The 14,406-nt window shown below is 49.2% G+C and overlaps 1 protein-coding gene across 1 annotated transcript; it reads left to right on the plus strand.

Annotated features, from left to right (window-relative positions):
• Nucleotides 1-4,720: 4,720 nt before the first annotated feature.
• Nucleotides 4,721-12,550, plus strand: LOC102216372 (matrix metalloproteinase-15-like). Its single transcript, XM_023345984.1, has 10 exons — nt 4,721-5,125; nt 5,530-5,678; nt 5,984-6,106; nt 6,194-6,486; nt 6,571-6,732; nt 9,564-9,901; nt 9,969-10,107; nt 10,483-10,633; nt 10,699-10,814; nt 11,395-12,550. Exons 1-10 carry the CDS (start codon nt 4,985-4,987, stop codon nt 11,832-11,834), a joined length of 2,052 nt encoding a protein of 683 aa, XP_023201752.1. The 5' UTR covers nt 4,721-4,984; the 3' UTR covers nt 11,835-12,550.
• Nucleotides 12,551-14,406: the final 1,856 nt, after the last annotated feature.

Raw genomic sequence — 14,406 nt, forward strand, 5'->3', positions numbered from 1 at the left:
GATATATAAGAGTTTCGTGTTTCATGGCGAGTAGGTGAACTTTGACCCCTGGTAACCCCCCTTCAGCAAGCTCATACAGTCACCAATTTGATAACTTTAAATCAGACATGCCTTATGATCAGACTGACCGAGTTTGAAGCCGATCAATCGAAATCCCTAGGAGGAGTTCGATCAAATGCAAAGGCTGTAAACGTCAAAATCGCAGTCAAAATCTGAACATCAATCCAATATGGCCGACTTCCTGTTGGGTTTAGAGCATGGCTCTAAGAGACTTTTTTGTGCGTCCTGACAAGATACACATGTGTACCAAGTTTCGTAATTCTAGGTTAAAGCATGGCTTGGGGCTGTTCATTTAAAATACTCTAGGAGGCCCTATAGAGAAATTAGGCCACGCCCACCATATTTTGTTATGAATTCCTGTCGGTGGGTGGATAAGGATCCATCCTAGTGAGTTTGGAGCAGCTGGGCCCAAAATTGTGGAATTCAGAGCCAAACGTATGGCAACGGCGTTACAGGTCACTTCGCCACACCGCCACGCCCACCTGCTATGTCAAAGCCGGTCGGGGTTGGAATCCACAACACACCAACATGTCTTCTGTCTCTGGACACAGTTTCATGTTGATTAGGTCAAAGGGCTAAGATAGCGACCGTTCATAGTAAAACATGACACTTCCTGTTCTCAGGGGGCGTGGCCTAAGCGATGTCATCATTTGACCATAGGGTATTTTAGGACACCCGATGACGATCAATCACTGAACGTTTGGTCCCTCTATGTGTTTTTGTATAGGAAATATAAGAGTTTCGTGTTTCATGGCGAGTAGGTGAACTTTGACCCCTGCTAACCCCCCTTCAACATGCTCCAAAACTCACCAATTTGATAACTTTAAATCAAACATGCCTTATGATCAGACTGACCGAGTTTGAAGCCGATCAATCGAAATCCCTAGGAAGAGTTCGATCAAATACGAAGGCTGTAAACGTCAAAATCGAGGTAAAAAATGGACTTCCAATACAAAATGGCCGACTTCCTGTGATAGTTGGCTTATAACATTAAATGTAAGTTCTGAGTCTTTTGGTGAGCTCTACAAGTGTACCAAATTTCATGTGTCTACGATGAAGTACGTTCATACCATTGTGTCAACAGAAAATTGCTAGTTGCCACCGTTGAGCAATTTTTTTTGCGATTTTTGTGACGACCTTAAAATTCAAAATTTTTAAATTTATAATGAGATTGGATCGAGATCGCTTCTTGGCCTTTTGGCTCAGACAGCGGTCCCCTCCTCTGGGTGGTGATAGCGGTAGTCTTTGTGACTTGGCTGTTGCCACTGATTTAGAGGTTCAGTAAATTTAGTCCCTGGGTGAGATATTGACCACTAAGTAGTGGAAAATATCTTTTACCTTTTATTTGTATTTATTGGTGTTTCTTAACTATTTATTGTTTTTAGTAAAGGTTTTAAACCTTTAACTGGTGGTGCCTCCACCATGGCGGCTAGCCATGGCGGAGGCACCACAGTGTTAGATTTTTATTTAAGGAAAGAGAAGAAGAAAATAGAATAACGAGATTGGACTTTTCCAGAAAACTAATCCAACAGGTGCTGAAGTTTCGGCCAGATGACCTGAATTGTATCCTTACCCTGCCTTTCAATAAGGGATATGACGTAAGTTTTTGCTCTGCCGCACTTCTTAAGGAGTTTTGGACACGGTTTGAAAATGCTAAGACCCAGTTTTCAGCTTTTGACGTCGAGAAACTGACTGACAACTCCCTGAAAACGGTGATTGTCAGGATGTTCAATGAGACTGTCAGTGCTGAAGACATCTGTATGTGGCTGGGTAGATACTGCACTGTGAGAGGCCAGGCTATGAAGGTGCGGGATGTGGACGGCATCTGGAACTGTGCTTGGCGGGTCCCCATTAAACAATGGGAAGACCCCCAAGGCTTCCAGGGCCTGAAGCATCTCCCCTCAATGATAGTCCTGGGGGAGAACAGAGGCTACATTCACTATCAAGGCCAACCCAAACTGTGTCGGAAGTGCGGCGAGCATGGTCATCTGGCCGAAACTTGTGAGAAAGTCTTCTGTGGTAAATGTCGAGAAGTGGGACACACGTTTGATGAATGTAGGAACGGGCGGAAATGTAATTTGTGTGGTGGACAGGATCATCTGTTCAGAGACTGTCCAAAGTCGTTTGCAAATAAACTGAAAAAAGGAAAAGAGACGCTAACGGAAACGGCTAATGAGCAAGTGGAAGCAGCTGGGTCGGAAAATTCAAATCTCCCGCCAGGTCCTCTGATTGGAGGAGAGGAGGAGAGGGCGGGAAGCGGGGAGGGGAAGGAAGCCCCCCCCAGACCGAAACATCCAGTGAGGGGGGGGAGATGCTAACCGAAGGCGGAGCTAGCTCGGACTCTGAGGAAGAACAGACGGACAGCAGCCATGATGCCCCCCTCCCCGACGCCCAGCTGGCTAAGAGGCCGGCATCTGAGTCACCTCCCGACCTTACCCCCAAGGTAGGGAAGAGAGGAAGGCTGGAGGAATTCTTCGGTTCTTTCGGAGAGGAATCCAGAGCCTTCCTCGCTGGCTCATCCAATCAGGTCTCGTTCCTACACTTTGCTCACCAATCAACCCCGGAGGACCCAAACAAGGTAACGGCTTTAGAAAGACGGCCGACACCGAGAGTCCGAAGGGGGAATGGAGCTCCAACCCGACCTGCACCACCATGTGGGAAGGAGGAGCTCTGTTCACAGGACAGTCTCTGAACCCGCCTTGTTTTAATGACCGCCCGTTTTTTAACATGGTTTGAACTTAGTCTTGTTTTAATCCTTTAAAATGTCGTACTTGATTTTAGCCATCATACTCATGACTCTCACCTTCTCAACCATCAATGTTAGAAGTGTGAAGTCGCGAGTTAGAGCCCAGAGTGTTTTATCCTTTTTAAGCTCCGTACAGTCAGATGTGTTTTTACTACCAGAATGTTCACTCCCGTTTTTAAAGACTTACACCTGGTGGCAGGACTTGTGGCCACGGCCGTCTATATGGAGCGGCTCCAACGAAAATAAAAATGACGGCGTGGCCATTTTAATAAACAACCCGCACATCTTGGTGAAGGGGAGCACCGTGGTGAGAGAGGGACGAGCACTTTTAGCAAATCTGACTTTTAACGGACAGGATTTTAACCTCTTAAATATTTATGGCTTTAATGACAAACACGACAGGTATGACTTTTTAGACAGAAAAAGAAACAGAAAATTAAAAATGATAAAAAGAAATTTTAGAACCCCAGTAGGTTTTAACCTTCCTCCTGCATATGCTTTTATTCGGAAATTTTTAGAACATTTTGGACTGGAAGGAGAGGAGAGCAAGATTTTAACTAATCATCGTTTTATTATTTCTGTTGTGCAGGACCGGGAACCAGTGACTCCAGTGCGCGGCCTCCTGTATGGAGACGCCTCCACCGTTTGGCGCAACGTGAGCCGTCCCGTCCTTCCAAACAGACTCCAGGATGTCATGGATGGTGGCTCATGGGATCCTGCCGGTCAGAGCCGTTATGCTCCCGTGGCATGTCTGCAACGTCCATCTGCCCCCGACCCGGTTGTGGCGCGCCGGAGTCGGTGAGGCACCTGCTGTGGGAGTGCAGCACTGCTGTGGACCTGTGGGCGAAGGCCGGCTCCTTGCAATTCCCACACTTGCCAGCAAGGGAGGTCCTCCATGCACAGTTAGTGCTGTACGGGGTGAGCCAGCAGAAAATGACGAGAAAGGACTTCGCTGAGAGGTGGCTCACCCCAGCCACCATCAAAGACGCCATTTGGACCTCCAGAAACTTGCTGGTGAGCAGGCGCAGGCAGATGCCCCCCGTGGCTGTGATCCGGATGGCGGCAGCAAAAAGAGGAACATCAAGGGCTGCAGGTGGCGCGCCAAGGACACAGCCACCAAGAAGAATCGCCTGCGCCTCCGTGGACGAAGGAGCCGGCGCTCCACGAGCAGAGGTCCAAGCAGCGGCGGCCTGGCCCTCCGGGTGAGGCAGGAGGGAAGGAGCTTCAGGGCGGGATCCCCTCTGAGCACCAAGCGCTGTCTGGAAAGACGGGACGGCTCCGGACTTGGGAGGGAGTCACCCGGTCCTGCTCAACTTTTAACACACAGAGTTTTTCTGTTTTATACTTCTTTTAGCCTAAACCGATGATTTTGTGTAAGTTTCTTGAAAAATTTCTGGATAATTGAAATAATGTAATGTTTTTAAATGTTTACAGTAACAATAAAATTTTTCGAAAGGAAAAAAAAAATGATGGTCAAACTGAAGTTCAGAACCGACAGAGTAACTGGGTTGTTGGTACCGCACTGCTTTATGGAACATGAAATAAATAGAACTGGATCTTTGCTGCTGTTTGTTCACATTATGACATTTATTTGGGAATAAAGAATGCAATTTTGCACATTTGGACTTTTTGTTGGACTGAGACCGGAGGAGGAACCATTAGAACCAGAACCGCCTCGGTGAAGGGATGGAGATGTCAGGTTAACGATGACTCTGTGACCAGTTGTACCTCATAAAGTGGCCGGTGAGGGTACATTTAAAATCCAAACAGTTAAAGATAGACTGGGCCTTTATTATGTGATATAATGACTTGCCATACCGGGAGGAGACCTACTCTGAAATCACAGATCGACTTTATTCGGGTATTTCCGTCGTTTTTACGGAGCTTTAGATGTTGAAATAATGTGACCTGACGGTGGGAGCAGAACCTCAGATGGGTTCTGATTGGTTCTGATCTTTCGGGTCCACTTCTGCGCGGTGAAGAAAGGAACTGTTGAACTTTCCAGGATCCGGTTCCTCTGAGCTCGGTTCAGTTCGGGTATGTGAGTCCTGCTTCAGCTGATCCCAGGATTGGACCGGGCCGGAGGCTCCGAACCGTTCTGCGGTCCAACTTCAGGTCAGAACTCCAGAGTTCGGAATCCGGACGGGCTGCGGAGGAAGAGGAAGCGCTCTCTGTCTAATGGACAAAGTTCCTTCATCATCATCACATCAGCTGCGGCAAGAGAGGAAGATGAGCATCATCATCATCATGTCGGTCTGTCTGGTTCCGCTGGTCTCCTGCAGCGCAGAGACGCCTGATGAGGAAAACCTGAACCCGGAGGTAACAGCAGCAGGTTTCCACTTCCGGCCCAAAGTTCCTTACAGTTTAATACAGAATGATCCAGTCCAGTCCGAACCGTTTCCAGTCCAGTTCCGTCCTGAAGTCATGAACATCTGGTTGATCTGCTGCTGAGGATTTTCTCCCTCAGGAGCTCCTGATCCGGTCCTCCAGGTCCGGTTCGGTTCTGAAGGCGCCCATTGCTGACTTCATTTTTCTCCTCGTCTGTCAGAGCAGGAATGTTGATGTGAACCATCTGCTGCTGGTACCGGGTCCAGTTCGGCCTGAGACCTGAAAACCTGTGTGTGTCTCTGTGTGTGTGTGTGTGTGTGTGTGTGTGTGTGTGTGTGTGTGTGTGTGTGTGTGTGTGTGTGTGTGTGTGTGTGTGTGTGTGTGTGTTCTGGTAGGAGTGGCTCCGTCGTTTCGGCTACCTGTCCCGGTCCGGTCTCCAGATGTCCGGCCCGCTTTCGGCCCAGATTCTGACCAGAGCCGTCAGCGACATGCAGCGCGTCTACGGCCTGGCGCCGACCGGACGCCTGGACGCCGCCACGCTGGCGTAAGCTCTGTTACCGTGGCAACCATCTACAGGCCTTCAACCTTTTAAACATTTCTTTGTTCTGACTGCAAACTGTAACTGATTCTGTTTAATTGGGGTCCGAGCAGCAGAGAGCCGAGGAAAGCTTTGAGGTTGAAGGTACAGATGCAAAGAAAATCTGAAAAGTGTGGTGTGCTTTTATGTTCATGAATATTAGAGGCGGCGTGTGTTTGAATAAGTGAAACTTTTCATTTTAAAGTGAGTCTGTTAGCAAATCAGCCTGCGGTGTGTATGTAAACATGTGAGCTGAGCTGTGTGTGCTGCAGGGCGATGCAGCGGCCTCGCTGCGCCCTCCCTGACAGGACGCCTGAGGCCGGGGTCGGCGGGGTCAGGACAAGGCGCTTCGCCCTGACGGCTCAGCGCTGGGATAAGGAGCGGCTCTCCTTCAGGTTGAGTCTGAAGCGAAGCCACGTTTCAGCCCAAAGGTTCTGGTTCTGATGGTTCCGGTTCTGATGACGTCTGTCCCGCTCTGCCAGCATCCTGTACCGGCGGATCCCGCCCTCGCTGGGTCTGAACCGGACCTCCGACGCAATCCGCCGGGCCTTTGGCGTGTGGAGCCGCGTGACGCCACTGTCCTTCCAGGAGCGACCTGCGGGGGGTGCTGCCGACATCCTGCTCCTCTTTGCCTCTGGTTTCCATGGAGACATGTCCCCGTTTGATGGTGAGGGCGGGTCGCTGGCCCACGCCTTCTACCCCGGGCCGGGAATGGGCGGAGATACGCACTTCGACGCCGACGAGCCGTGGACGCTGGACGCCCAGAACCAGGAAGGTCCGATTCTGGGCGGTTGCGGTTGGGCTGCCCATCCTGTAATGTTTCCATGACTACATTTTTTTTCCGTCACCTGTGCTGCAGGTATCGACCTCTTCCTGGTGGCGGTGCATGAACTAGGCCACGCTCTGGGCCTGGAGCATTCAGAGAACCCCGCCGCCATCATGGCTCCTTTCTACCAGTGGAGCGACGCGCAAAACTTCAGCCTGCATGGCGACGACATCGCAGGGGTCCAGCGCATGTATGGTGAGACACTGCAGGCAGGGAGGAGGTCAGGAGGTCAGCGGGTCCTCCTTCAGTTAGGTCTGGATGGTTTTGCTAACGATCTGCTTGGGATTCCAAGTCCACCTCGCTGCAGCAAACAGGAAGGGCGGGACGGACCGCTGTCAGTCTCAGACCTTATTTGGAAACGGGACCATTGCACTCCGGAAGTGTTGCCGTTGAAAGTATTGTTAACAGATTGTCTGTTAGTCTGCAGCTCAGGTGACCAAACCAGCTGAGAAGAAGAAAAGTTAAAACTCAAGTTAGAATGTTAAGTTTTAACATTTTAACTCAACAACTTCAAGTTGGGAAACCCCAAGATCACTAAGTCTTCTTAAAATATAGTCTCTGAGAACAGTTCTTAAAAATATAACCAGTGTTTTCAGCAAAGTTTAGCTGAATGTCCAGGAACGACCCGAGGAATTTAAAATGTACCAGTTTTAACAAGTTGGCCAAGGAGTGAAAACTGGAATCATTCAATTAGCTCTACATCTTTAAGAGAATGAAAAATTAATAAAAAATAATAAAGACTGTGGTATTCTGATTTAGTAATGTAATTTTATTAGTTGTGTTACCACCCCACGCCACTAGAGGCAGTATCAGGCCCGAAAAGATGCGACTAAGGAGCAGATTTAGAAGTAAACAGAAAGCTACAGAATTTGTTAAAAACTGTGAGCTGCACTGAAGTAAATAAAAGAGAAAAGTTAAATACATGCTGAGAGTGAAAATCCTTCCTAAAGGTGAAGATATATCACAGATTTCAAAAGAAAATAAAAACAGGAGAAACGGATAATCTAGGTAATAGCGCCCCCTTCACTTCCGGAGTGCAATGTGTCCCGTTTCCAAATAAGGTCTGAGACTGACAGCGGTCCGTCCCGCCCTTCCTGTTTGCTGCAGCGAGGTCCTTCTCCGGGATTCTGTCCTGTTGCTAAAGTTTTGATCAATAAATGTTTCTTTTGTTATAAATCAGATGTGGAGTTCCTCAAGGCTCCGTCTGGAGCTGCGCCCCCTGGCTCTCACTGTGGGTACTACAGTCTACTGCAGTGTTTCTCAAACCTTTTCAGGCTGAGGAACACAAACAGCCACAGACCAGCTAACCTGAAATCGACCCCGCAATAACACATCTAAACATACACTGAAAAAATATAAAGCCCCGTGTCAAATATAAGAGTTTTATGAACAATTGGGTTACGCAATATATAGAGAAACTCAAAATACATTTTCAGTAATTACTGATCTTCATAATGACATCGTGGTTCGGCCGTTTGTAGCGGATCGACAGTCCTGATCGGGGTCAGGCTGAGGAATCCGATTCTGACCCAGTTGGCTTCCCGTAGGCGGTTACAGACAGTCTGAGGTTTGATGCGTCTGTTGTTCAGACCAATAGTCTCATCAGCTGAGTGTCGCTGGTCTGAGCCGATCCTCAGACGGACGAGCCGACGTGGCCGTCTGGTGCTGAGCGGTCAGACGAGGATGAGGAGGATCTGCAGTCTGTTGGAAACCAACTCTTAAAGGGCCGACGGTCCGATAACGGACCATTATCAAACCGTCGGTACGGCGTCCTGCATCCAACATGCCAACGGCTCCAACATAACATCTGAGGCTTTATGACTTCTGACATTTTGGGGCCTTTTATTGTCCAGGCCAAGGATTGTCCAGCTGTTGCTCATTTCGTCTGACCAGCCAGTGGACATGTCCCACAATGCACCGAGTAAAACAACAACTCACTGAGTAACGCTCACTGACAGGAAGTTGGATTAAATATTATACACAGATCAAGAGAAATATTACTTTGGTACAATAAAATGTCAGCAATGCTCATTTACAGTTAACTCCACATGGCAACAACATCTGACATGAGGCCTTTAGATGTTTGTTCAGTATATAAGTCAACCTGCAATGAAAACATTATTCTCTTAGCTGGTGTGTTGCTGTTTGGTAAATGTGACGCAGCCATGATCAGGTCCACTTCTACCGGTTCTGAAAGTGTCTGAGCTTCCTAATGAAGTCATGGAAATAAAAAACAAGTTGTTCTTTACTGTTATGTGCATTAATAACATTTATGTCTATTTGTGATTTAGAAGCACAATTAAAGGAAAATAGACTTGAGTTGCTTTAGCAGAAACAAAAAATCATTTTATATACAAAATTAAATATACAAATAATAAATGCATTTCTATCAATTGTATTCATTTAATTTAATCATTTTTAATTAAATAAAAATAATAATAGCTGTCGACCTAAAAGCAGAACATCATCGATTACAAGCCATAAAAACAAAGAACAGTTCTGACCGCATAGAACCGTTCAAAGGAATCCATTCGCTAGTGAACGACAGCAGCTTCAGCTTCCTCTGCTCAGACAATATTCCTGGACCGGAACCGGATCCAGAGAAGCTAAAGACCACAGAACCACTCAGGAGTCTTCATCAGAGATCCATTAGGAACCGAGGGAGACGACAGATGACTCGGATCAGAACCGCATGTTCACGTGATTCTGAACGTGGCGACAGATTCAGAGAATTTAAGGAATCTGAGAAAATCCACACCAGCGTCCCAAACAGGAAGTGCATTTTTCCTGTTTTCCTCCTCACGCTGCTGAGGCGACCCGGTTCTGTTGGCTTGTATGATCCGACATGTTTACAGCGGGCCAGAAATAAAGGGAGCAGAAGCTGCAGGACGCCAGCTGGTCGCTTAGCAACCAGCTGCTCAGAGAGGCCGTGTGTCTGGACAGCTGCATGTTCTGCAGGCGTCCTTTTCAGTTCTGTTGGGTCGGGTTCTGTCTGTCTTTCCCTCAGGTTCTGTTTTGCTCTACAGGTCCTCCTGTAGCCTCTGATGCTCCGCCCTCTTCTCCTCCCACACATCGTGATGACATCATCATCACCACGCCCCCCTCCACACCCTCCTCACCTGATCCCAACGACCCGACCCAAACCGACCCGGATCCCCAAGCCCAGCCGGATCCGAGCCTCAGCCCCCCTCTGGCCACGCCTACCTCTCATCTGGTTTCGCCCCTCACCACCTGGACCGGGCCGGACCCGGACCCGGACCCGGACCCGGTCACGCCGGCGGTCAGGACAGACGGCCCGCCCAGCATCTGTGACGGAGACTTTGACACGGTGACGTTGCTGCGGGGCGAAATGTTCGTCTTCAAGGTGAGAGCTGACCCTAAAACCCGACCCGGCTTCCGGAACCTGAGCGGTAAGCTGTGGCTGTTTGCAGGGCCGCTGGTTCTGGCGGGTCCGGAGGAACCGGGTCCTGGAGAACTACCCCATGCCCATCTCCGTCTTTTGGAACGGCCTCCCTGACGACATCAATGCCGCCTACGAACGACACGACGGGAAATTTGTCTTCTTTAAAGGTAGAGACTTCCTGCTGCTTCCTTTCACCGACGCCGTAGTGGAAAGGTTTCTCAACATGAGGAGAGGGACCCAGTGTGGCTCCGGTGTGTTGGGACTCTGAGGAGCTGAGCTGCAGGAGGAAAACACGGAGTTAGAGTTTTCTCTGCTGCATTAACCGCAGAAATGAGCAAATTAAAATTACAATAATAAATTTGCTTAATGGAAACACAGCGATTTAAAAAACTCAAGAAAAATGGGAATGGAGACGCTTTGGTCACGAGTCACATGACCAGCAGCGGCACGTCATCACTGGCAGAAACGGGCCGGTGGGCGGGGCCCATTTATCCCTTTTTTCTGGCTGGCTGTAAGATCCTCTCTGTCCTCTGGTCCTCCAGGCGACAGGTTCTGGTTGTTCCGGGAGGCCGACGTTCTGCCCGGCTATCCTCAGCCGTTGCACCAGTACGGCCGAGGAATCCCCGTCCATCGGATCGACACCGCCATCTGGTGGGAGCCCAACGAGTTCACCTACTTCTTCAGCGGCGACAGGTACGCCCCGCGGCGCCCACAGACGCTCCTGCCGCCCTGAGTCATCAGCTGCTGCTTGTCTGCAGGTACTGGCGCTACAACGAGGAGACGCGCAGCGCCGACCGCGACTTCCCCAAACCCATCAGCAGGTGGGGCAAGATCCCGGCCTCGCCCAGGGGAGCCTTCCTCAGCGACGACGGAGGTAGTGCTTCCTGTTTGTAGCTCCGCCCTCAACCACCACAGAAGGAAGCTGGAAACCAGAACCCGTAGAGGAGCAGAGTCTGGTCAGAACGATTCTGATTGGACTCCTTCAGGTCGGTTCTGACTGCAGAGCCGGATCCGACGAACGTTTGGGACTTGAGTCTCCTGGCCGTTATTAAACCAGGACCGCTGCTGGTTGTTGTGAACAGCGCCCCCTTGTGGCCCTGCCACCATCAGCAGCTGTTCACGCCACATTAGAAATCGAAAGGTTAATTAGAAATAATTTACTAAATGCCACAAAAACGTTTTGATGCTCGCTTGAGGTGGATGGAAACAGGTTTACTGACGTAGTCAAGTTTCCCAGTCCAGACCTCCAGCAGGAAGTTCCAACCTCTACTTCCTGTTTATTGCAGTCTTACGTAGCGTCAGCCTTTCTGTGTCACCTGGTTGATTCGTTCCCATGCAGCAGATGAAAAGATGTTTAATTCTCTTCTTCTCTGTTTGCTTTTTTAACTGCGACATCCTGACGGCCCTGCGGCTCGTGGTTCTGATGTTCTTCTTCTTCTTCTGCTGTCCTCCAGCCTCCACCTACATCTACAAAGGCTCCAGTTACTGGAGGTTCGACAACCGCCGGACGGAGGCGGACCGCGGCTACCCCCGCTCCATCCTGAAGGACTTCATGGGCTGCGTTGGAGTCCCCGACCCAGACCCGGACCCGGAAACCGAGCGGAACCCGGGGACGGAACCGGTCCGACCCCCGCAGCCGACCGAACCGGGTCGCGGGCCGGACCGGGAGCTCAGGCCCGGCAGCACAGAAGACGACCCAGACCAGGAAGTAAACGTGGTGGTGACGGTGACCGACAGCGAGTCAAAGGTCATGACCCTGGTCATGGTGACGGCACCGCTGCTGCTCATCCTGTGCATCCTGGTTCTGGTCTACAGCATCCTCCGGACTCTGCAGAACAAGGAGCCACCCCGGGCCCTGGTGCACTGCAAGCGCTCTCTGCAGGACTGGGTCTGACCCAGTCCGCGGGCCGACTGGACCGCCGGTACCACCGGTACCACCGGTACCACCGCCCCGATCCCTCACCACCACACTGTCACCCTCTGCCCTCCTTCTTCAATCTCAGATTTGTTTAAAAGTGTCGCAGCTCCTGTCTGCTCTCTGTGCCTTTGGCTGGACGATGAGGCTGCTGCTGGACGCCAGCCTCATCTGGACGCCAGTGAGCTTCGGATCAGCTCCAGGCGGATCCGGCTGCAGCAGAAATGCAGACGAAGACATTAGAGCTCAGAGATCAGAGACACTGCAACCCGACACCACGGCGTCACTGAATACCAAACTCCTTATGTTGTTTATTCAACTCAAAACTCTGATTTTATCTGACAATCAATCAGGACGTGGAGAAGACCAGAAGGTTCCACAGCATCATGCTGCCACCACCATGCTTTAGCCTGGAGGTGGAGAGTTCAGGCTGTTGGATTTTGAGCTCTTGGAGCTGTTCATAGCTGGGATGTTGTCGCAGATCCGAACCTGGCTGTAAACAGAACCAGAAACTTCCAGTTCTGCTGCAGGACCTCTGGAACCTCTGAGACCAGAACCAGAACCGCTCCAGTTAGATCATGTGTTGTCCTAGGTAACAATCAACTAACTGTGTTACCTTCTGTTTTTATAATAATGCTCTACATAATACTTCCTGATTTAACACCTTTAAATTGGGCCTCTGGCTCTTTAAAAGCTCCTGCTCTTCCTGAAGCTCCGCCTCCAGGAAGTCGTCCCAACATGGCTCCTCTATTAACCTTTTAACATTTTTACCAGCGCTGCTCTGAGCAGCAGCTCAGCAGCTCCACCTGCTGTCTGCTAATTGCTGCTGGCTAGTCTGAAGGAGCTGAATGGGGAGGAGCTGCGCCTTGAAGGCGGGGCTAAGTCCACCCAGGCGTTTTGCAGCTGAATGGTTGCCATGGAGATTAAAGTATTTCTAAAACATGAAAGAGTCAGAGCAACACTGCAGGGAGAAACATGACAACTGTTGGTTTTTCATGATGCTGCCCCTTTAAGTCCCACACAGCTCTGATTTAAGGTTTCAGAATAAAGGAATATAAAAACCAAGGATCATTTTTCTTCCAACTCTGCTTCTTGAAGGTTCGTCTCATAAAGTCCCAATAAAACAGTTCAATCAGTTTGTGTCTGGATCAAGATGAGTGGAAAGTTTAAAAGGTGTGAGAGGAGAGAAATCGTTATTTTGCTATGAAGACAAATAGCCCCTTTGGGAGCTTTTATTTTGTAGTTTTTCTGCAGCGTTAGATTGTGACAACGTTGCTGTAATCAGGTCATGTTCTGAAAGGCCTGTGGACTCACTAGAGCTGGGATGTCAAACTCCAGTCCTCAAGGGCCGCTGAACTGCAACTTTTGGATGTGGCTCTGCTGCACCACCTGGACAGAATAATCAGCAAGAAGCTGGAGAACCGATCTACACCAGGAGGAGGTCATGAAGCCGTTTCATTCCAGTGTTTTGTACCTGTGGCTCATCTAAAAACTGCAGGACAGCGACTGGAGGACTGGACTTTGACACCTGTGCACTAGAGGATCTGAGGTTTCACAATAAAATCACAGCTGAAAGACAAAGATGTCTTTCTGGCTTCTTTTCTGTTCCTGATTCAACTTTTCACCACAAGAGGGCGCTGCTGCTGCAGGGAAATAAATTGCAGATTTAAATGGGGAAAAATAAAGAGTTTTAAATTCAACCTGTTCAGTAGAGATCAGCTCTGCTATCAAGCCCAGTACTCTGAGCAACAACAGAATCTATGTGGAAGAAAGAACCACGTGGATTTGCTGAGTGGATCAAGTCACATCTTCATAACCATCAAAGATTTTTCCTCATTAAATCTTACAACTTTGTGCCTATAGTCTGCGATTATTATTACTTTATTTTTGTAATAAAATATCTTAGCCTGACCCTAACATTGTATTTGCTTCACTTGCTCTGCCGCCATTTTGTTTTTTATTCCCGCCCACTTGAGAAGGACTTGGCTGACTTGTCCCTCCGTTGGTCGGCTTCTACTTCGGGCAGCCTGCTGATTATTTGGAGCAGTGCTGCCACCTGGTGACCGGAGGCTTATTTCTCAGTCAGGCGGGAATAATAAGAAAACGTGCAGAAAATGATTCGAGAAGCTTAAAGATGGAAACCAGAACGATTTGAGAGAAAACAGAGAGATGGCCCAAACCAGATGTTTTCATCTGATTCAGGAAATGCTGGAGCTCTAACATTCATTTTCTAAATCATTATTATTACTGGTACATTTAAATAAACAGACCTTTATTATATAGACATGTGACCGCTCTTTGTCCAGAAGTGAACTAGGATAGTTTTGTGAAAGCATCAAACATCATGGTGAAGGTGTGAGATGAGATGGACGTCTTTGTCCTCTGTGTCTTTGTCTTGTCCTCGTCCTGCTGCTCTTTGTGTCAGAGCTAATCAGGATTAGCCCCATCACAGATCATCTGCAGCTGCTCTCGGTTATTGATCATATTCGGCTCTCAGCTCCAGCCTGAACCCCAGAGACGACCTCTGACCTGCGTCCGTCCCCGGCTCTCT

This window comes from Xiphophorus maculatus, chromosome 2, assembly GCF_002775205.1.
Source record: "Xiphophorus maculatus strain JP 163 A chromosome 2, X_maculatus-5.0-male, whole genome shotgun sequence".
Lineage (NCBI taxonomy): Eukaryota > Metazoa > Chordata > Actinopteri > Cyprinodontiformes > Poeciliidae > Xiphophorus > Xiphophorus maculatus.